This window comes from Crocuta crocuta, unplaced genomic scaffold, assembly GCF_008692635.1.
Source record: "Crocuta crocuta isolate KB4526 unplaced genomic scaffold, BGI_CrCroc_1.0 scaffold70, whole genome shotgun sequence".
Classification (NCBI taxonomy): domain Eukaryota; kingdom Metazoa; phylum Chordata; class Mammalia; order Carnivora; family Hyaenidae; genus Crocuta; species Crocuta crocuta.
In genome coordinates, this window is record NW_027528417.1 from 15088118 (window position 1) to 15111377 (window position 23260).

The window sequence follows — 23260 nt, forward strand, 5'->3', positions numbered from 1 at the left end:
TGCTTCCCGAGGCCCTCCGTGGACCGCAGGTTCCGGGGAGGCCACGCCCCGTCCGGCCCCGCGTGGGAGCCGTCGCGGACCCTCCCCGCCCACGTTCGCTGAGCATGCCGGGGCCGTGGCGCCCGGCTTCCGTGGCCCTGCAGCCTCCAGTCCGAGGACTGCACGGGGACAGCGTGGACCTTCACTTACAACTCCTTGCCAGTCCTGCCCCAGGCCGTGCGACCCCCAGAGCCCGCCCCCTGTGCAAATAAAACGGGGTGGAAGTTGAGGGCTCGGTGGACGCGGAGCGTGCGCGGCGAGCCGGAAGTGACGCCCTCCGTGCCCGCGTTTTCCCGCCCTGCCCTTCGCCGGCCGTTCCGCGGCGGGAACCTGGACGAGGGTGCTGTCGGCGGCTACTGTAAGTGTCACCCGGCCTGGCGGCTCGGGGCCTCTTAGGCCTGAGAGTCTCACATGGGGGAACGTAGCTGGGATTTCGCGGCCACCTTGCCCCTTTCCTGTCCCGGGAGCCGCGGGGAGGACCCTGCGGTATCCTCGCCCCAGAGAGGAGCGGCTGAAAGGCCCAGGCAGTGCCCGGGAGCAGGCGAGCCAGGGAGAACAGGCGTCCTACCGGAGAAACTGCAAGGGTGGCCTTCGCTTGCCTCAGCTCCTTGCGCCCGTGATGTCCCTGTGATGTATTCCCACCCCTCGCCCCCGTCAGCAAAATGGTAGCTCAGGGCAGCATCTTGCAGAGCCCTGCTTTGGCTTGTTTAGTAATTACTGCCACCTGTGGCAGTGATGGAGCGATCCAATACCGTTAAAAAGCTTGGCTGTTTACAGTTACTAACCATTTTTTTTTTTAATGTTTTTTATTTATTTCTAGGAGAGAGAAAGATAGAGAGACAGCGTGAGCAGGGGAGGGTCAGAGAGAGAGGGAGTCACAGACTCTGAAACAGGCTCCAGGCTCTGAGCTGGCAGTCAGCACAGAGCCCGACGCGGGGCTCGAACCCACGAACCGCGAGATCATGACCCAAGCGAAAGTCGGACGCTCAACCGACTAAGCCACTCAGGCGCCCCGACCATTTTTTTTTTTTTAACCGAGGATTTACTCCTATGCCAAGCACAGAAGTATGTGTACGCAGAAAGATGCTTTTTCTGTGTATTTCTTTTTAAAAATTTAAGTTGACATACGATATGAGATTCAGGTGTACACCCGTGGTTAAACGTTTGCCTACTTTGCGAGACTATTGACTACAGTCCCTGTGCTGTAGGTTACATCCCGTGACTTAATTTATTTTATAACGGAAGTTTGTACTTGTTAATCCCCTTCATTCTGCCCCCTCCCTTCTGACAAGCACCTGCCTGTTCGACTGAGTCTGGGTTTCTGTTTGTTTTGTTTTTTAGATTCCACACGTAAGTGAAGTCATGCAGTATTTGTCTTTCTCGGTCTTCAGTTAGAATACCTCCAAGGTCCATCCATGTTGCCACAAGTGGCAAGATTTTTTTTCTTTTTTATGGCTGAGTAACACCATGTGGGTGTATCACATCATCTTTATCCATTTATCCGTTGATGAACACTTAAGTTGTTTCCATATCTTGGCTGTGATAAATCGTGCTGCATTGAACATAGGGGCGCATAGGTCTTTTTGAATATCCAATAGTGGAATTGCTGGATCTTAGGGTAGTTCTGTTTTCTAATATTTTGAGGAAACTCCATACTGTTTTTCATAGTGTCTGCACCAATTTAATTCTCACCAACAGGGCATGAAGGCTTGCACAATTCTTTTATTTACCTTTTATTCTTTTATTAACTGCCTTATGGAATAGGCCTTAGCTCCTTTTACAGCAGGAGAAGCTGAGTCTGATAAATGGTAATTCAGACACCAAGTATTATGGAGCATCTGTCATGTATTAGTTATTGCTCTAGACACTAGGGAAGAGCAGTGAAAAGAACAGAATTTTTGGGCACGCTAATGATGCTCTCCTATCCCTAAAGCAGCCTTCTGCTGTCTGTAAGAAAGGTTATCTGAATGGTAGTAGTTGTTTTCTGGGTGAGATTTTCACATGACTTTTTAAAACAATTCATACTTTCCCACTTTGTTTTGATGTCATCAAATGAGCATGTTATTAAGCAAAAGAAGTGTTTCCATTTTAACAACAGAGTCCCAGACCCGACCCTCCCCACCAAACAGCATCTTCAGAGTCAGTGGTAGTCGTGGGCCCTGCCAGTAATAAAAGGTCCTTGAGTGGAAGCTCTAGGCCCAAGAAAAGAAATGAAAGTTCTCGTGTGTGGTCCCAACTACTCATTTCTAAGTCCGCCCCAGAGTCTGAGCTAAAGCTAGGCCCATTACTGAAATGGAAGAGACTGTAGAAATCAAAACCACACTGAGATACCACCTCACGCTGGTCGGAGTGGCTAAAATGAGCAAATCAGAGGACTTTAGATGCTGGCGACGATGTGGAGAAATGGGCACCCTCCTCCACTGTTGTTGGGAATGTAAATGGGTGAAGCCCCTCTGGAAAACAGTGTGGAGGTTCCCTCAAAAAATTAACAATAGAGCCCCCCTATGACCCAGCAACAGCACTGCTAGGAATTTACCCAAGGGATACAGGAGTGCTGATGCCTAGGGGCACATGGACCCCAATGTTCATAGCAGCACTCTCAACAATAGCCAAAACATGGAAAGAGCCTAAGTGTCCATCAGCTGACGAATGGATCAAGAAGATATGGTTTATCTATACAATGGAATANCAAAAAGTGTGGAATTCTTCAAAAAATTTTCGTTCATAAGATTTGTCTTTGTTCTGTAACTCTCACTATAAATAAATTCTAAGTCTCTTAAGCATTTTGGCCAATTGTATTGTCCCTGTAGCTCTCGGTGCAGTACCTTTAGGGGATGCTATGTCTTGAGGTGATGTCCTTTATTTGATAACTAATTATTGGAATATGTTGCTTTCATGCTGTACGTCCCCATAGTGATTTCAAAAGAGCTTTTCCTTTTCTGTCTTGCACCTGGTCAGGGCGAAGTAACCATGCAGGCTTTTCTAAAAGGCACATCTGTCAGTACTAAACCACCACTGAAGGATCGAGTAGCTGCCACAGCTGGAAGCAGTGGAGAGAGCAAGAAAGCCAAACCTGTTCCATGGGTGGAAAAATAGTAAGAATGCTCGTGGTTTTGGTGAAATACTTAATATATTACCTCTCTAACTAGTTTTGATCACTTTTTTTTTTTTTAACTTAAGGCGGGGGGGGGTTTGTTTAGAGGTCCTTAAAAATTACCCACTTATGTAAGTCATATAAGATCTTCATATGTTTTATTTGGCATCAGTGATGGTTTTTAAAATGGGAGATGTCACATTAAAATCTAGATTTTTAATTAAAGAAATAAATTATACCTGAGGGGGGGTGGGACCTAGATTTTCAGCTTCTCAGGGGGACCTAGATTTGCAGCACTAGATGCAGATTCTCACTTGACACCAGTTAGGTGGACCTGAGTACTGCTTCTCATTCTGAAAGGTCGTATGTTCCTCAATTCATAGTAATTCTGTTTTCTCTTGCCTTATAATTTGCCACCTTTACTCTTGCTTTCTCCCTGGCCCCTGCACGTATTTGCATTTGAAACCCTGGCGTATAACATATACTGGCTTCCCCAGAAAACATTATCTGTCATAAAATTCCCACCCAGCATAACCTGATTAATTAGAAATGTATAAATCAAAGAAGAGCTTTTAGCCAAATAACTAAGCATAGTACCTAATCTTAGGGTAGGAGTATACCTTTGTTTTAGTTTCTCTTAAAATCATTAATGATATAAGATGAAAATTATATGTTATACTTCATTTTGGTTAAACTTGTTATTTCATTAGCTCTCAATCAAGTGAATAGGTATGCATTTTCTGTGCAGTTAGGTGATGGATGAAATTGGTATTAACCAATTAACTATGTTAACTGTGTATTAACTGTATTAACCAAAATAGTTGCTTATTCTAGGTTACTAAATAGTTCTCCCTTTTCAGCTTGAGTGCATGATCTTACCAGAATACATTACATTTTAGGCCATTGTTTACTTTAAATTTTTAACCAGTGGACATTTGTGGTATAATAAAATATTTTTACTTAATTGTTGTGAGCACTATAGATGCAAGCAATGCAAGTAAAAAGGGAAAAGTGATTTCACTCCTTCAGTATGTATTAGCTTAAAGTAAATACAAATAGGGTTTCCACCTACTTTCAATTATGAAAGTTTCCCCTTTTATTACCAATAATGAGAATTATCATTGGTATTTCAGCAAAAGGAACACTTAAGACATTTCTGTGCCTGCTGTTATATACTAAGTAATCTCTGGGGGTTTTTTGCAGCCGCCCAAAATGTGTAGATGAAGTTGCTTTCCAGGAAGAAGTGGTTGCAGTCCTGAAAAAGTCTTTAGAAGGAGCTGATGTGAGTAACAGATGATGTTTCACATCATTGGGAGATAGAAGATTTAATTTACCCATCCTCTTCCTTTCTTTTATCATTGCCTGCTCCCCTAAAATACTAGCTGCACACATAGTATGCCCTGGATAACTATTTGTACAGTGGATGATTGGTTCAAATATCGATTGAGCATCTCCTGTTCTGTCCTGTGGCATTGTTACGTAATACTCAAGTAGAGACCATTGAATGAGACACATTGGGTCCTTGGGCCCATGAGCTTTGATTTTGGTGGAGAGTGACCGAGAATAAATCTGTAAGCCAAATAAAAGAATTAGAGATAATTGTGCTCTAAAGAAGCGTCAGATTCTTTGAAAGTATAATTGCTCACCTAATGTTAGGATTTGGTTTGAACTACAATACAAAAAAATGAGTATGTAATTTTGCTTATAGCATTGTGTCTTCTGTGTTATGTGGGATAAAAAGAAACTTTATGGATGTGAGGGTGATGTGACTGTGACATCTGTCACCCCATTGATTGCCAGCATTGATTCGGCTGATCTGTCTGGCTAGGTGGGTGTCCCCTTCCTCCCTCAGCGCTCCCAGGTGCGTCCCTCCTGGAGCTGCATGCTCAATTGAAGGGGACGACCTTCCCTAGTAGAGGAGGACCATTATTTGGTCAAGGGTGTACGACTAGCTGTGCTCCCCTGCTAGAACCTCCACGCAAGCTCTCAAGGTCTTTTTGTAGGAGAACGTAGGGTAGGCAGGCTTCCAGGACACATCCAAAGGAGGCACTGCACGTGGCAGTCTGCCTTTCTTTAAAGAAAAAAAAAGTCTTTGAATGACTTGCATTTTAGATTATTCAGAGGCAAGATAATTCCATAAGAAGAATTAGCAGTTTAAAGTTGTATATGATGAGGGGCGCCTGGGTGGCTTAGTCGGTTAAGCGTCCGACTTTCGCTTGGGTCATGATCTCGCGGTTCGTGGGTTCGAGCCCCGCATCGGGCTCTGTGCTGACTGCCAGCTCAGATCCTGGAGCCTGTTTCAGTCTGTGACGCCCTCTCTCTCTGACCCTCCCCTGCTCACTCTGTCTCTCTCTCTCTCCTAGAAATAAATAAAAATATTAAAAAAAAAAAAAAGTTGTATATGATGAAGTGCTGCCTTAAGAACTCAATGAAAGAAGGGGAAAAGTTGCAGATGAAAGTGGGATGTGGGTTTTCCTTTTTTCCCAAGGAAGATTTGCTTCCTTCCTCTCAACCTGGCTACTTTGAATTAGAGGTTCTTGTGGCTTTTGCTGCCATTATTCTCTTCCTGAAATTATACTACAATAGTACATATTTTGAAAGGAGTTATACTTCTCAAACTATTTAAAATCTTTGCCAGTTTGTTTATTTGATTTTGATCCAAGTGCCATTACCTTTTAATTTTGGTGTATACAGTTTTTTTAATTAAAAAATTTTTTTTAGCATTTATTCATTTTTAAGAGACAGAGGGAGACAGAGCGTGAGTAGGGGACAGGCAGAAAGAGAGGGAGACACAGAAGGCTCTGAGCTTGAACCCATACACTGTGAGATGATGACCTGAGCTGAAATCAGATGCTTAACTAAGCCACTTAGGTGCCCCTGGCATATACAATTTTAATTGTATAGTAATAACTACACAGATTGCAGAACAAGATATACTTTAAATATATTTATATAGTGTTCTCAACTCTTCAGGCATACGTAGTGGGATTATGATCCAGTTCTTGACTTTATACCATCTATCTTATAAGGCTGAATTAAGAACTTTCTTTTTTAAACCCTTGTTTAACATCTTGTTTGTTTACAGACTGTTTTCTAAAACTTAAAGATGAAATAATTTTTTAAAATAAATTTAAAAAAATTTTTTAATGTTTTATTTATTTCTGAGAGAGAGACAGTGTGAGCAGGAGAGGGTCAGAGAGAAAGGGAGACACAGAATCTGAAAGAGGCTCCAGGCTCTGAGCTAGCCGTCAGCACAGAGCCCGACGCAGGGCTCAAACCCATGAACTGCGAGATCATGACCTGAGCTGAAGTTGGACGCTTAACCGACTGAGCCACCCAGGCATCCCATAAATAAATATTTTTAATGTTTGTTTATTTTTGAGAGAGAGAGTGTGAGTGGGGAGGGAAGGAGAGGAAGACCCAGAATTTGAAGCAGTCTTCAGGCTCTGAGCTGACAGCACAAGCTCAACGTGGGGCTCAAACTCACAGACCACGAGATCTTGACCTGAGTTGAAGTCAGACACTTAACCAACTGAGCTACCCAGGTGCCCCAGGTGAAATAATTTTTAAATTCTACAGAGTAAAGAAATATAATTCATACCGTCATTTACTTTAGTATATGTGCTGCTGAAGTGAGCACTCATTCCTTCATTTAGATCAAAAGTTTTTATAGTAGAATTATAATAGATGTTTTTCAGACTTTTTTGTTTTTTCAGTTTCTTTTTTTTTTTAATGTTTTATTTATTTTTAGGAGAGAGAGAGAGACAGCGTGAGCAGGGGAGGGTCAGAGAGAGAGGGAGTCACAGGCTGAAACAGGCTCCAGGCTCTGAGCTGGCAGTCAGCACAGAGCCCGATGCGGGGCTCAAACCCACAAACTGTGAGATCATGACCTAAGCGAAAGTCGGATGCTTAACCAACTAAGCCACCCAGGCGCCCCATTTTCAGTTTCTATATTTATTTTGAGAGAGAGTACGCAGGGGAGGGTCGGAGAGAGAGAATCCCAAGCAGGATCCATGCCATTAACACAGAGCCCAACATAAAGCTCAAACTCAGAAACTGTGAGATGATAATCTAAGCCAAAACCAAGAGTCAGTTGCTTAACCGACTGTGCCACCCAGGCACCTCCAGAAATGAATTTTAAGCACTAATATTCCACATACAGTTCTTGAATGTACCATATATATCAGATTGTTGTATAATGTAAAACTTAATAATTTTACCATGTTTCAAAGAATTTAAGTTATTGTATGATAGTTACATGGATGAATTATTATAAATATTGAAGTATGCATGAATCAAAATAATAGTAATAACCTTAAAGGGGCACCTGGGTGGCCCAGTTGGTTGAGCATCCATCTCTTGATTTCTGCTGAGGTCATTATCTCATAGTTCATAGAATCAAGCCTTGTGTCAAGCTTTGCACTGACAGCACGGAGCCTGCTTGAGACTCTCTTGCATGAGCACATGCACTCTCTCTCAATAAATAAATATTTTTAAAAATAGTTATAATCTTAAAGATGAAGTAGCCCAGGAATATTTTTTAATAAATTGACATACCCAAGTTGACTAGCCCAGAGCTACTAGAAGGAACGCAGTAATAAAGATTAGGGTGAAAATAAGTGAAATAGAGACTAAAACAAACAAACAAAAACAGTAGAAAAGATCAGGGAAACCAAGCTGGTTCTTTGAAAGTATAAACAAAATTGTTAGACCTTTAGCCAGACTCCTCAAGAAAAAGAGAGGACTCAAAATCAGAAATGAAAGAGGAGACATACCAAGTGACACCACAGAAATACAAAGAATTAATTATAAGAGAACATGATGGAAAAGTGTATACTAAGAAATTGGACAACCTAGAAGAAATAGATAAATTCTAGAAACATATAATGTTCCAAAACTGAATCAGGAAGAAATAAAAAATTTGAATAAACCAATTACTAGTAATGAAATTGAATTGGTAATCCAAAATCTCCCAGCAGACAAAAGTCCAGGACCAGATGACTTCATAGGTGAATTTAACTAAACATTTAAAGAAGAGGTAATATCTGCTCTTCTCAAACTAATCAAAAAAATAGAAGAGGAATGAAAACTTCCAAATTTATTCTATGAGGCTAGTATTTCCCTGATTCCAAAACTGGTCAAAAAGCTTAGGAGGTTTTTCAGTGTTTGTTTTTAAGTAGTTAAACTCATAGCTTGTATCTTAAGGTATATGTTACTAATTTAACAGTAACAGGCTTCAGTCTATATATTTGTACCTCTGTTTATTTGATACTGTTGCATACAGTACAAGATGCTGAGAACACAGATGTGAAGAGAACAGACAAATACAGTTTTTAAAAAATAAAATTTAACTTCTGCAGCTCCCTAATCTCTTGTTTTACGGGCCACCCGGAACTGGAAAAACATCCACTATCCTGGCAGCAGCTAGGGAGCTTTTTGGGTAAGTTGAAATCTCTCTCTCTTTTTTAAAAAAGACACCAAAAATCTCTGCTTTTCTTTCTCCAAAAATTGGTATTTGGTTTCTCTGTAAGATTATTGGCTTTGTTTTTATTTCTGTATTTTTTTTTACTAATTCCATGGGCCCATTTCCAATTCTTCCCCTCCAGTAAATAAGCGTGGCTACATCTTTTGTAATCTTCATTTTGAGCCCTCTTCAGATGCTGGAATGTACAACACTGTGTGCCTCCTGATTTTTCATCACTTGAACTTTTTCATTGTGATTTTAGGGTCTAGAGGACCTATTCTAATTTTATTCATGCCAGTACTCCCATCACTCTGTTAATGGTGTGTTCCATCTGTGTCCTTGTGTGCTAGAATTCGCTGTGTCTGATGCTACTGACCTACACTTCCCCTTCTAGAGTGTCTACTGGCTCTGGCCTGCCCAGCCTTGCCTCTGGAGTAACGAGGCCAGCTCCTTGCCCTCAAGTATCTTGAGCGTGAGCACAGTATGTGGTAGGTGAGGCCGTAGGAGTCCAAGAACACCAGAAAAACTGTGAGCCAATTTCTTAGATTCTTCTTTCTAGAGCACTGTCTTGGCGTAGGCAGCCATTTTAGAGCAGGCCTTTACCTACCATTCAAAGATACAGATCAGCCCAGGTCTGATAGCAATAAAACATGTACCAGCACAGCAAAGGCTGTCTTGGACTTCTCCAGAATTTCTGTATCAAGCATCTGAAATCCTACATGTGAAAATAATCAGATAATTAGTTCTATTGAAAAGTGAAGGAAGAAAAATGGGGAAGCTGCTGTGAACCTAGTATTTTATTTATTTGACAGCAACTTTGTTTCTCAAGGAAATTATAAAGGTTCTTTTGATTATTCCACGACTCCGATCCAAACTGAACCAACCTTACCAATGTAGTCATAATGAATTTAAGTACTTTATTATTAGTTTCTTGAGAGTAGCTCAATCCAAACTATATAACTTTTAAAATATCCTCTTACAAATAATTTTTGACCATATAGAACTAAAAGAACTTACTTTATGAATTCCACATTTCATAGTATATTTGGTTTTAAAATAGAAAATATATGCACAGAATTTTGTAAATATTTATGCCCATAGAAAAATGCCTAGGATCTCATGTTGTTTAGGAAAAATAAAGAGAAAACTAAATCCCACCTCTTTTTTAATTAAAAATTATAAATGTGTATAGTAAAAAAAACCCATTTTCAAAACAGTGGCATAGCAGGGTGTTTTGTTATTTTAATTTTCTTCTGATTTCTCAGATGATCCTATGGTGAGCTACTTTTTTATTTAATATTTATTTTCGAGAGAGAGAGAAAGAATTTGAGAGAGAGCACACGTGAACAGGGGAGGAATGGGGGACAGAGAATCTGAAGCCGCCTTCTGTGCTGACAGCAGAGAGCCTGATGCAGGGCTTGAACTCACGAACCAAACCAGGAGATCATGACCTAGGCTGAAATTGGACACTTAACCGACTGAGTCACCCAGGCGCCCCTGGTGAACTACTCTTAAAAACTTTTTTAAAAACTCAAAAAAACTTCACGTATTAGTTCAGTAATAGCTCTGATAGCAAGTCATCTTATGGAAACAATTAAAAACAGTGCTCTATTGCAACAGGATTTAAAATTGAACATATTTAAAACTAAATATCTAAAAAAAAGATTAAGTAAATGGTGGTACAGTCATAGGATAGAACATTTTACAGCTATTAAAATGATATTTACAGTGGTTCTGATGACAGGGCAAGATGTTCATGATATAATCCTTAGTGGAAAATTGATTTAAAGTGTTATAAATTGTATGTAAACTGTATTTTTTAAATATTGTATATAAATATAAGTTTAAATGGTATATAAAATTGTATATAAATTATCTTTTTTTTCCCATCTGCTTTTTAAATAGAATGTAAAAAAAAAACCTGTGTCTACAAAAGAAAAAATATAAAAGTGATTGTGTGCCTTCTATCCATAGTGTTTAGGTGGATTTTAAACTACTTCAGGGGTGCCTGGGTGGCTCAGTTGGTTAAGTGTCCAACTTCAGCTCAGGTCATGATCTCATGGTTCATGGGTTCAAGCCCTGTGTCTGGCTCTGTGCTGACAGCTAGCTCAGAGCCCGGAGCCTGTTTCAGGCTCTGTATCTCCCTCTCTCTCTGACCCTCCCCTGCTCATGCTGTCTCTCTCTCTCTCTCAGAAATAAAACATTTTTAAAAATTTAAAAAATATAAACTACAAAATGTGCAATTTTTAAAATGTGCTTTAAACCTTGGGTGTTTTTTTTTAATGTTTTTTATTTATTTTTGAAAGAGAGACAGCGTGATCAGGCGAGGGTCAGAGAGAGGGAGGGACACAGAATCTGAAGCAGGCTCCAGGCTCTGAGCTGTCAGCACAGAGTCTGACGTGGGGCTCGAACCCACAAACAGTGAGATCATGACCTGAGCCGAAGTCGGACACTCAACTGACTGAGCCACCCAGGCGCCCCTAAACCTTGGTTATTTATATGCTCTATGATATTTCATTTGTTTCATTTTGACATAGGCCTGAACTGTTTCGATCGAGAGTTCTTGAATTAAATGCATCTGATGAACGTGGAATACAAGTAGTTAGAGAAAAAGTGAAGAATTTTGCTCAATTAACTGTGTCAGGAAGTCGCTCAGAGTAAGTAAACTCACTTTCCCTTCTTCATGCCATGTCATTGCATTTAAAATACTTCTCTGCCAAATGTCCAACTACTTTTACTTTTTTAAATTTATTTTTTTAATGTTTTATTTATTTCTGTGAGAGAGAGACAGACAGACAGAGACAGCATGAACAGGGGAGGGTCAGAGAGAGAGGGAGACACAGAATCCAAAACAGGCTCCAGGCTCTGAGCTAGCTGTCAGAGCCCGACGTGGGGCTTGAACCCATAAACCGTGAGATCATGACCTGAGCTGAAGTCGGATGCTTAACCAACTGAGCCACCCAGACATCCCTCATTTATTTATTTTTGAGAGACAGCACAAGTGAGGGAAGGGCAGAGAGAATGAGACACAGAATCTGAAGCAGGCTCCAGGTTCTGAACTGTCAGCACAGAGCATGACGCAGGCAGGGCTGGAACTCACAAACCATGAGATTATGACCTGTGGAAGCTTAACTGACTGAGCCACCCAGGTGCCCTGTCCAACTCCTTTTTCACTTTGGATCATAATATGTTTTTTTAAGATTTTATTTTTTTAAGTAATCTCTACACCCACTGTGCGGCTCAAATTTACAACTCCAAAATTGTGTCACATTCTCTGCTGACTGAGCCAACCAGGAACCTAATTATCTAAGTTATTTAAACCCACAAGTGGCCTTTTCCATTATAATAACTAATTTTAAATTGTTTAGCTGTCGAGTTTTTTTAACTGATGTTTTGATTAAGGAGTATTAATCAAAGTTGATAGTTTGGTGGTAAACTCATAATAAAAAATCCTGATTTTTGCTATTGTGTTATTAAAAAAAAATTCAGATATCTTAAGCTTCAGTACATATTTCCTAATTAGCGTGACCATATAAGTTCTTGTCCAAACTGGGACACTTCTACACTAAAAGAGGTATTAATAATTTAAATAGGACTGCCCTGAGTTAAACGATGATGTTTAGTCAGCTCCTTATACTGCTTAGATGGCAAAGTCCCAAGATTAAAGTTTTGGAAGCTGGCATAGATTTAAATTTGTATCAGAGAACACTTAAGAATTTGTAGAAAGTGATTTTTGATATCTACCTTGGCCTGACAATGCTTATAAATCCTATATTTGATAAGGGACTTGACTTAGATCAAGAATATATAAAGAACTCTCACATTTTAATAAAAAGAAAACCCAATTAAAAAGGCAAAGGAACTGAATAGACCTTACACTGAAGAAGATACAGTAGGTCCCCCCCCAATATATTCAGTTTCTGTGGTTTCAGTTGCCTGCAGTCAGCTGAAGTACAGAAACAAACGATCCACCTTCTGACATAATCATCAGAAGGTTATTAGTAGCCTGACATCACTTTGTCTCATCACGTAGGCATTTTCCCATCTCACATCATCACAAGAGGGGTGAGTAAAATCTAATAAGATACTCTGAGACCACGTTCACATAAATTTTATTACACAATAATTATAATTGTTCTGTTTCAGTATTAATTACATTATTGTTAATCTCTTCCTATGCCTGATTTATAAGTTCAACTTTTTCATAGGTAAGTATATAGGGAGTATGTGTGCATAGGGAAGACATGGTATACATATTTATATGCAGTTTGGTTCTAGTCAGGGCTTTAGGCATCCCCTGGGGTCTTGGAATGTATTCCCTGTGGATACGTGGGGACTCCTATACAAATGGCCAGTAAGCATGTGAAAGCATGCTCATCAACATCATTAGCCACAGAGAAATGCAAATCAAAACCATGATGAGATACCACTTTACACATACTAGGATGGTTATCAAAAAGAAAATAGTATTGGCAAGAATGTTGAGAAGTTGGACCCTTATACTTTGCTGACTGGAATGTAAAATGGTACACGCATTTTGAAAATACTTTGGCAGGTCCTTTAAAAGTTCAACATAGCGTTACCAGATGACCCAGCAATTCCAATCTTAGGTATATATACCCCCAAGAAATGAAAACATAGGTCTATTCAAAACACGTACAAAAATGTTCATAGCAGTATTGTTCATAATAGTCAAAACATGGAAACAACTCCAATATCCATTAATTTAATGAATGGACGAATAAACTGTGGTATATCCCTTTGCTGTATTATTTAGCAATAAAAAGGAATGAAGTAATGACATACAACAACATGGATGAACCTTGAAAGCATGCTAAGAAGCCAATCACAAAAGACAATATATTTTTCCATTTATATGAAACGTCGAGGATACACACATCTGTGGAGACAGAAAGTAGAGATCCATGTTTGCCAGCGGCTGGGAGAGTTGGGAGAAGAGTGACTCCTAATGGCGCATGGGGCTTTTTTGGGGGACCATGAGAATGTTCTAAAATTAGCTTATGGTGATGATCTGTGAATTTTAACTCCTGTTTCTCTGAATCAGCGGGAAGCCATGTCCTCCTTTTAAGATTGTGATTTTGGATGAAGCAGATTCTATGACCTCAGCTGCTCAGGCAGCTTTACGACGTACCATGGAGAAGGAGTCTAAAACCACCCGGTTCTGTCTCATCTGTAACTATGTCAGTCGGTATGTGTATTGCCCTGAAAATAGATGCTAGGCAGCCTTACTTTGGTTAACTCCAATTAGGGAGAGAAAAACTTTAAATGTTTCAAGGCTACAGTAATTTTTCCTCTTCAAGTCTTGATTTGTTCTTGATAAAAAGTTCTTTGGGGGAAATGCTTCTTTAGACACTGACTTTTTTTTCCCCCAATATTTTACAGAATAATTGAACCACTGACCTCTAGATGTTCTAAATTCCGCTTCAAACCACTGTCAGATAAAATTCAACAGCAGCGATTACTAGACATCGCTGATAAAGAACATGTCAAAATTAGCAATGAGGTAATTCCTAATTATTACAATTACTAATTCCTTTGATGAATTCATGTAGAGAGATCCTGAAAGCATCAAATGTGTTGCTTTATTTCTGATGCCTTTAGGCAAAGTTAAGCTAAAAGAGTGACAGCTGGAATGTCTAGGAATTATAGCTTCTGTCTTCTTGTTACTATTAGAAATTTATTGTATTTCAGAGACCCAGAACTGGGGCAGATTTTTTTTCTTTTAATGTTTTATTTATTTCTGAGAGAGAGAGACAGCGTGAGCAGGGGAGGGTCAGAGAGAGAGGAAGACACAGCATCTGAAACAGGCTCCAGGCTCTGAGCTGGCTGTCAGCATGGAGCCCAACACGGGGCTCGAACCTATGAACTGTGAGGTCATGACCTGAGCCGAACTCAGATGCCTAACTGACTGAGCCACCCAGGCACCCCAGAGTTCATATACCTAATACAAATTCTGCAACAGATCTCTGCATAATGACAAGATTTTAGTGTCCTAGCTAATGTTTCACTTCAGGAGCAAATTTGGTGAAGTTCAGGTACAGGAAGACTATATTGGCCTAATTCATTTTAACAGAATGTAACCATAATTTGAATCATTTTTGCTTCATTTATTAAACAGAATAGGATTCAAAGTATGGAACATCTCTGTCTGCAAATTTTTTTCAGAGGCAAAAGATGTCTATCCTTCTATAGGACTGGTGCTGTTTTCATTAATTCTGCCACTGTGGGACTGATAATATTCCCCTAAAAATGAAAATAACTTTTCCCCACTAACTCTAGGCTAAAACAGTTTTTCCACTTTTATTAAACCCAAAAAGTCTTAATTGGGTGTCCATCACCAGTAAAAAAAAAATTTTTTTTTTCCTCAGGGAATAGCTTATCTTGTTAAAGTGTCAGAAGGAGACTTAAGAAAAGCTATTACATTTCTTCAAAGTGCTACTCGATTAATAGGTGGAAAGGAGATCACAGAGAAGGTGATCACAGACATTGCTGGGGTAAGTAGGATATTTTGAAATTCTTAGCTTTGTGGCTTTTAGAAAATTTCCATTCAATATATGCAGAATGCTTCGTTATGTGCTAGTTTATTCCATTCGGGCAGCTTTAACAAAATACCATAAGCTGAGTGGCTTATAAACGACAGAATTTCACCATTCTGGAGGCTGGGCCTTGTGAGATCAAGCAGATTATATTGAGTATCTGGTGAGAACCAACATCTTAGTCCTTAGACTCTAGTTTGTGGACTAGACTCACTGCATCCTCTGGCAGAAAGGCCTTTTAGAAGGGCACTAATCCCATTCATGGGTGTTTCACCCTCATGACCTCATCAACCTCCAAACGGCCTCATACCTTAACCTCACATTAGGGATTTTTAATAGGAGTCGGGATTAGTAGTCTATAGTGTGTGCCAAGTACTGTGCTAGAAACCATGTAATACGAGAATAACCTGAAAGCATCAGAACACTTCAGGGGTGTGGTATTAAGATTTAACAGCTCTCCCTGTTCTTATAAATCGGACCGTTTTGTATACGTATGTATGTATACAAATGGGGCAGTATATCCCTATTACAGAAATCACTTGTCAGGGTTCATCTCTACTAGGATTACTAATGTTACTTCTTTTAAAACTTAGTTCCCAAGGTATTTTTTAATACCATAATCAAACTGATGGCATTAGTACTCTTTAATTTTCTGGGTGCTCTGGGCCTTCTAAGAGCAGTCTCTTGTTAGTCCCCCTTTTCAAGCAAACTACTTGGCTGATTTGAGCCACTGCTAAGAATTGTTAGTGCCACTGGGGTATAAGCCAGTGTTCTAGCCAGTGGGTAGAATTTTTAGCTGCTTGCTCACCCCACTGCCCATATCAGCTCTTCTCCCATTATGGGCTCAAACTTGAAGTTATCAGGAGCAAAGGAGATTTTGTATACTTCGACATTAAGGGATTCTTAAAAGCAAAATGCATCACCCTAGTTAGAGTAGCAACTGGACTAATTTAAGATGGTCCTACTCAGGGTTGAGAGATTAGGGCGAAATTTTGTTAGCTTTCTGGATTATCTGGAGTTCAGGAAAGGAGCCCTAAGGGGCTTTCAAGCTCTACACCCCATGCCACAGGAGGTCTGTTTGCATACAATGAACTGCCCTGCCGAGGCCTTGAATAAACCAGGGCCTTGAATAAACTTGGGTGCAGGCCATTTTCAGACCCAGAAACGGTCTTTAAACTTTTTAGGTAATACCAGCCGAGACAATCAATGGACTGTTTGCTGCATGTCATAGTGGCTCTTTTGACAAGCTAGAAGGCGCAGTAAAAGTAAGTCACTTTACTAATAACTTTGGAAAGGGAAGGGCAAAATTAAAAGTCATAATACCAAGTACTATTCTTTCTGTTACAGAACTTAATAGATGAGGGCCATGCAGCAACTCAGCTTGTAAATCAGCTTCATGATGTGGTTGTAGAAAATGAGAACCTTACTGACAAACAGAAATCCATCATCACAGAAAAACTTGCTGTAAGTAGGCACTTGCTTGCACATTTCAGCAAAAATCTGCAACTCCAAATGAAATTTTACTAACCTTTAGTTTTCCTGTAGGAAGTAGATAAGTGCTTGGCGGATGGTGCTGATGAACATCTACAATTGATCAGCCTCTGTGCTACTGTGATGCAGCAGTTAACTCAGAATTGCTGAAACCTTTGTAAGGTATTGTTTTTAAAAAAATAAAATGACCAAAACACCTTTAAAGTGAATATACAATTTATTTAACATTCAAACTTCATTAAGACATGTGCAATATGGCAATTTTACTGGGGGTTTAACCCTACCTAGGATATGATTGCTTGCTGGGGCTTAGCAACAGGGTCCAGTTCACACTTAGCACTAATTAAATACTTTATTGAATAAATACAATACCAAACAAAATGCATTCAAATGCTTTCTAAAAAAAAAAAAAATCAATTTTAAAGGCCTTCTATTCAGGCTAATGACAAACACAATAAAGGCAGATATGCTAGTTTAACATAATTGGCTGATTTTATACAGCACTTATATCTTTTAGTCCACAAGTATATTATTAAATGATAGAGAACATCTAATACAACCATTTCTACAGAACTAGGAAATAAATTTCTAAGAAAGAAAGATTTTACAGACCCCATCTTTTATACCCACCCCAACAGTCTAACTCTAAAGAGGATAAAGCCAACGCCTTTCCTCACAAGAGCTCACGACTAAAGTCGCTTTGCTATCAAAATCTGTATTTCTGATCCGTTATGAGCATTGAGACAAGATTCAAATATTCCCAAAGAAAGAAGCACAATGCACGTTGTGATCGCCTATTCAGCAACAGCGAGCACTGCATTCAAAACTATCTCATCCCAGGAATTAAATAAGGTCAGCCACATTCATTGGCATTTCCTCCACTGTAGTATTGTAGAAAGTCTCAATGTCACGAAGAATCCTCTTGTCTTCTTCAGTAACAAAGTTTATAGCCACACCTTTCCTCCCAAATCGACCCCCTCTGCCAATTCTGTGTAAGAAAAAAAAAATCAGCAATTAGATGGTTTCTTCTCAAATATTAATGAACTACTGAACATGATGATCCACTTGTTAACCATCAGCTGCTGTTTACTTAACAAGGTTATAGGTCGTGCTTCTAATTGGAGCACTAGCTGCTAATCAATATCTAGAGAAAAAAATCTTCCTTTGCAGTTAGTGCCAAAAGGATTCAAGGCTTGTCTGGCTGCAAAATGAGATTTTATCAGGTGTCTTGAGCACTACTTTTAAAGCAGATGACAGTATTGTGTTTGGGGTAGTGAAATTAAAGCCCATACCAAAGTGGGCCAGCCAAGAGCAGATGTCAGCCTGGGACAGATGTAAACACCAGGGATAAAACAAAAGAACAGTTATGTAATCCATTTCGACGCACCTCTGGAACTGTAAAACTGCAAACACAAATGCTGCAAGGTTAACTACTGCCTAAAACTTACAACTTTTTCCAGTGGGAAAACAAGTATTTGGTATGGTAACCCAAACTTATCACTGCTTTTTGCTCAGTTTCACACGTTGTAACTCAAATTACTCAAAACGTGTTTAACTCCAAACAGCTTTCTACCTTCCTGATAGAAACCAGACAACACAAACCACCTACTAGACTAACATACAAAATGCCTTGGCTGGAGCAACTTAAAGTATCAAATAATCATGACAAAAGAAAAACAAATATAAATACCGACTCGCTCTTTATTCAAACAGTGTGCTGTTTCGCTTATGATTCCACGTCCTAAATTACGTCAACGCCGTTTCTGAGCGCCATCTCGTCATCAACTGCTGCTATCGACTCCTGTATTTTTTAAAAAGTCTTTTTTTACATCATATAACAAAGTACAGTTCAATTTACTTAGGGATAAAGCCACTATAACTAAACCAGGGACTGCTCAAATTGCTACCAGACAACACCAAGAAAATCCCAACTACCGAGGAATCATCGAGAAAGCACATGGACACAGAAACATCACTAAAAACTCAAAAATAAGCTAAGACCAACAGATCTAAATAACCGGATTTGTACGTATTAAGTCCACAACTTAATATGGGTAACATTTACAACTGTTTTCCCACTGTAAGATGATCAATCTTCCCAAGTACAATTTTGGTTACATCTTACCAAGCTACTAGAAGTCTTTTTTACTTCCCTGATTTGAAGTTACCTTTCAAACAAATCAGTCAGTAGAAAAGCCATAAATTCCTTTTCCCAAAACAGTCAAGATACCACCTACTCACCTGTGAATATAGTTTTCACGATTGGTAGGTAGATCATAGTTTATAACCAATGACACTTGTTGCACATCAATCCCACGAGCCTGAAATACAATAGTAGAATGTTCAAATCTAATTTTAAAAACTAGACATCTATGTAATAATGTAGGCCACAAAATAGTAGTGAACTATGTTATGTGATATAGCCCACTGTGGAGTGTGGTCTTTTCTTTATTCTCCCAAAGAGCCCAAATTGGTAAAGGTTATTAAAAAACCTTCCCCCCAAAACAAACTTTTGGTAGATTAAAAACAACACTAAAGAGACTTACCAACAAGTCAGTAGTGATCAGAACACGGCTTGACCCTGATCGGAATTCCCTCATGATAACATCTCTTTCCTTCTGGTCCATGTCACCATGCTGCAAATTAACAAACCTTAATTCAAGAATCACCAGTCAAACCAATACTTAACTTTATTGACATGTATGAGACCAAGCGTCCCTGGCTGCTACAGGAGGATAGCAGACAGGTATAGTTAAGAAACAACTTTATTCTGAGCAGGGGGAACGACAACACAGCACTTAACAGCTATATTGTAGTCTAAATCCTGCTTTAATGAAAACAGACACTGTAAGAACCATTGCCAGGTTAGAACATCTCTTACCAGAGCAGAAACGGTGAAGTCCCTGGCATGCATTTTCTCAGTGAGCCAGTCCACCTTGCGCCTTGTATTGAGAAAAATAACAGCCTGAGTAATCGTCAGGGTCTCGTACAAGTCACAAAGTGTATCCAACTTCCACTCCTACAATATTTCAAAGTTAACAACTATTAAAACCTAGTTTCCAACTTACTTTCATTAGAAATTCATCGTTAGGCCTAATGCATATAGCACCAAATCTTAAGACAAAGGACACTGGACATTAAGAAAGAGGTCCACCCCAGTCTTTTACAATCTAGTGCAGTTATTTTTCTTCTTGTGTGTACTCTGCTAGCATTACTACAGAAACTAAGAGGCAATCTTAGTTTCTGCAATTTTAGCACAGTGCTTATACAAGAAGGTTAAGGGAAAAATATCCACATCTTAATGTTTAGATACACTACCTACCTCTCTTTCAACATTAATATAGAACTGTTTGATTCCTTCAAGGGTCAATTCTTCCTTTTTCACCAGAATTCGAATTGGATCTCTCATGAATTTTTTGGTCACCTCCAACACATCAGTTGGCATTGTGGCAGAAAGCAACACAACCTTAAAAAGACAATGCTTAGGTTATCACACAAATAACACAACTTTTACAATACTCAAAGACCAAGCCTCACTATGAAATTGTGTTACAGTTCTGTACCCATTGTTTTAAGGGAAAGGACAAACATTTCAGTTGTACTGTAACCTGCATTAACCAAAGTCCCAACTACTATAGGAGAGGGAGTACATTTAAAGCTCACCTGAATACTTGTATTTAATTTTTGGAAAATCTCATAGATTTGATCCTTAAACCCTCGGCTCAACATTTCATCTGCCTCATCCAAAACGAACATTTTGATCCATTTTGGAGCTGACAAAGACAAAGCCATACATACTATCAGCTCTAGATCCACAATAGGATTGAAAATTTTAATTTTTAATAGTAAAAACAAGTTCTATTCAACAGACAATACTTACAAAGGTATCTTCTGTTTAGCATATCAAATACTCTTCCTGGTGTACCAACAACAATGTGTGGTGCTTCAGCCTGCAGTTTTTGCATTTCATTCCTAACATTGGTTCCACCAATGCAGGCATGACAAGTTGCTCCCATATAGTCTCCAAGGGCCAGAATTACCTTTTGGATCTAAAAGCCAATACCCTTAATTATTATCCAGCAAAATTACAGGCTCTGTGACTAAAATTCCAAAGCATAACGGCAAATATCTGGTCTGCAAAGAGCTTCTATGCATGCACAGCACTTAACTACTTTCAATCTTAAAATGCAGACTGAACTAACTAACTGCTTCACGATAGAATTCCCTTCAAGTGTCTTCCTTAAGTCTCGTCGCCCCAGATACCGGCTAAGGTAATTAAAGGATCTGAGTTCAATCATTTTCTATGTTGCTCTTCATTGTGTAGAAAGATGTAAATAATGGAATGATCTCTGCGATTACATCTAGGACATGTGGATACTTTAAGTTTTCCCAAAGTACTGGAACTTGTCATCCTGACCTTAATAAACCCTAATTTTATCAGCAAGGTTTTACTTCAAAGCCAATAGAGCAGTGAGCTTTGAAAACATAGCATGCAACAGATGCATCACAAACTACTGAGACAGTCAAAGAACATGTCACTGCAGTTTTCATGTTGCACAACTGCATTCAAACTTAAAAATGGGAACAGATCTAGTCCACCCTGAAGAGAACTTTGGTTTCTCTAATCTCTTACACAGCCCTGCAAACCATACCTGCACACCCAGCTCCTATTTTTACCTTTCAACAAAAACTCCCTGCATGCACGGACAATTAAAAGGAGGGCTCGAATAGGACCAGTTTACGCTAAGTTTTAAATTCTTCACAGTTGTGAAACCTGAAACCTATGCAACACGCAAGCAGTTTTTTTGAACTACACTATCAATACCTGTTGAGCCAGTTCTCTGGTGGGGGCCAATACTAGTGCTTGGGTCTCCTTGAACTCAATCTCCAACTGTTGCAGGATGGAAATAGCAAATGTGGCTGTCTTGCCAGTACCTGACTGAGCTTGAGCAATCACATCATACCCTAAAAAAAGTAGGATACATATTTACCGATCCCACATCAAACCGCCACTTCTAGTTCACACCATGTATTCCGTTTGGAACATTAATTATGCCCCAATAATCAAGTGATCAGCAATGAGTATTCTCCTCATTTCAGGTCAGTCCCGAAAGATGATTGCCATCATTTCACTTTAAGGAATACAAACAGGTGCTAGTCCCCCAGAAGTTATTTTCCCTTTTATGGTTCAGGTCTATGTAGAACAGTTTTTTACAAAGTGCTAACCAGTTCTTTTACCTTTAATACAAGGAATAATAGCTCTCTGCTGAATAGCTGAAGGCTTCTCAAAACCATAAGCATAGATGCCCCGAAGAAGAGACTCCTTTAAATTCATATCGTCAAAGTTATCAACAATCTCATTCCAGTTGCTCTGTAAGTTACACATAAAGAAGGTTTGAATAAACGGGATGAACAAGCTCACCTTTCCACCGCTCCAAAAACAACACACGTTCCTTACCTCGATGACACCATCGGGGTCCATTCCCTCTGGGCCTCCATGTTCTCTGCTGGCAAGAATACTGCAGTTAGAGAACTTCCCTTTCCCAAACCTTCTCAAGTGCACGTCAAGGGACGGCCTGTTCTAGGCGGCCTCCCTTCCCCTCCCCTGCACCTGTACACCCCTATGCGGTTGTGCAAGCTGGTGGCGCAGGGCACACGAGGTGCGGGGCGCGCCTGCCCTAAGGCCGAGAAAAGGGGACGCCCGAAAAGGCCCCACGGACGCCGGCCCTTCCCCCAGGGCCGGAGCGCCAGGCGCTCCGGTCTCGGCGGCAGACCGTCTCGCGAGAGCTCCACGCGCCGAGCTCCGCCCCTTACACTGCGCAAGCCGGGGTGATTGACGCGGGCCGAGGCCTGGCGAGAGCTATGCCAACGGTTCGCGGGGACCCCGTTGCCGGCGCGGTCCCGGCCGCCTTGTGGTGGTGGCGAGCGGGCGCCGCCGTCACCCAAGCCCCCACCCCACCCAAAGTCGATCACTGCAACTCGCGCCATCCGCCGCCAATAAGGCCCCGGGCCCGTTACAGTGTACCGACTGCGGACTGCGCCACCGCTTTAACGTGCTCCGTGGCAAGGGAAGCGGCCGGGGTTTCAAAGCGTCTCCGGGAGGAGGAAAGACATCCTCCGACACCCGTTTTTGTACCCTAGTCCCCCCGCAATCCAGGCCCTACCCATCATGGAAGCTTCTCGAAGGGCAGGGGGATACTGCACCCGAAGGAAACGCCCATGAACTCAGAGCTCCCTGCCTCCACGCCGTCCATTAAAATATGTGCCCGCGTCATATGACCTTCACCACAAACACCACCACCGAGAAAACCCCATACCTGTTATAATCCGCGGAGCCACCAGACATGATCCGGAGAGCCACTCAGCGCCCGACTGGAAAGACAGCGGTCCCGCGCCACCCGTTTTTTATAGGCTCGCGGCCGGAACCCGTTTTCTGCGGAGGAATTTACTTGTCGTTCTCTGGCCACCCACCAAATTGCGATCCTGGGGTCCTCACCTCAGAAAATACCCTAAGCAAGTGGGTAGGAAAATCCACATTTGGTGATTTCTGGATGTTACAAGGCGGCTGGAAATCCCAGGACCCTGGGGGAAGGTTGGGACTCTTTGCCTCGAGGC

The 23260-nt window shown here is 40.6% G+C and overlaps 2 protein-coding genes and 4 non-coding genes across 8 annotated transcripts; 1 reads left to right on the forward strand and 5 right to left on the reverse strand.

The window, feature by feature from the left end:
• Window positions 1–337: 337 nt before the first annotated feature.
• RFC4 (replication factor C subunit 4) lies at window positions 338–16849 on the forward strand. Its single transcript, XM_077754415.1, has 11 exons — window positions 338–397; window positions 2998–3134; window positions 4337–4415; window positions 8494–8573; window positions 11135–11254; window positions 13663–13806; window positions 14001–14121; window positions 14987–15112; window positions 16339–16419; window positions 16502–16618; window positions 16700–16849. Exons 2-11 carry the CDS (start codon window positions 3010–3012, stop codon window positions 16793–16795), a joined length of 1089 nt encoding a protein of 362 aa, XP_077610541.1. The 5' UTR covers window positions 338–397; window positions 2998–3009; the 3' UTR covers window positions 16796–16849.
• Window positions 16844–23060, reverse strand: EIF4A2 (eukaryotic translation initiation factor 4A2). 3 transcript variants are annotated; one of them, XM_077754413.1, is made up of 11 exons: window positions 22963–23060; window positions 22104–22149; window positions 21884–22016; window positions 21471–21610; window positions 20526–20694; window positions 20309–20418; window positions 19968–20111; window positions 19527–19664; window positions 19192–19281; window positions 18887–18966; window positions 16844–17633 (listed from the first exon to the last, which is right to left on the reverse strand). In XM_077754413.1, the coding sequence occupies exons 1-11, from the start codon at window positions 22989–22991 to the stop codon at window positions 17489–17491; spliced, it is 1224 nt and encodes a 407-aa protein (XP_077610539.1). In that variant the 5' UTR covers window positions 22992–23060; the 3' UTR covers window positions 16844–17488. The 3 variants fall into 3 exon arrangements, with proteins under 3 accessions (XP_077610539.1, XP_077610538.1, XP_077610540.1); XM_077754412.1 differs by having other exon boundaries at window positions 22104–22152; window positions 22963–23026; XM_077754414.1 differs by lacking the exon at window positions 16844–17633 and adding an exon at window positions 17640–18446 and having other exon boundaries at window positions 22104–22152; window positions 22963–23028.
• LOC144223783 (small nucleolar RNA SNORA4) lies at window positions 19025–19164 on the reverse strand. Its single transcript, XR_013332826.1, has one exon. It is a non-coding gene; the product is annotated as a small nucleolar RNA SNORA4 (small nucleolar RNA).
• LOC144223780 (small nucleolar RNA SNORA63) lies at window positions 19344–19475 on the reverse strand. Its single transcript, XR_013332824.1, has one exon. It is a non-coding gene; the product is annotated as a small nucleolar RNA SNORA63 (small nucleolar RNA).
• LOC144223789 (small nucleolar RNA SNORA81) lies at window positions 19744–19922 on the reverse strand. The gene has a single exon (XR_013332831.1). It is a non-coding gene; the product is annotated as a small nucleolar RNA SNORA81 (small nucleolar RNA).
• Window positions 21712–21780, reverse strand: LOC144223791 (small nucleolar RNA SNORD2). Its single transcript, XR_013332833.1, has one exon. It is a non-coding gene; the product is annotated as a small nucleolar RNA SNORD2 (small nucleolar RNA).
• Window positions 23061–23260: the final 200 nt, after the last annotated feature.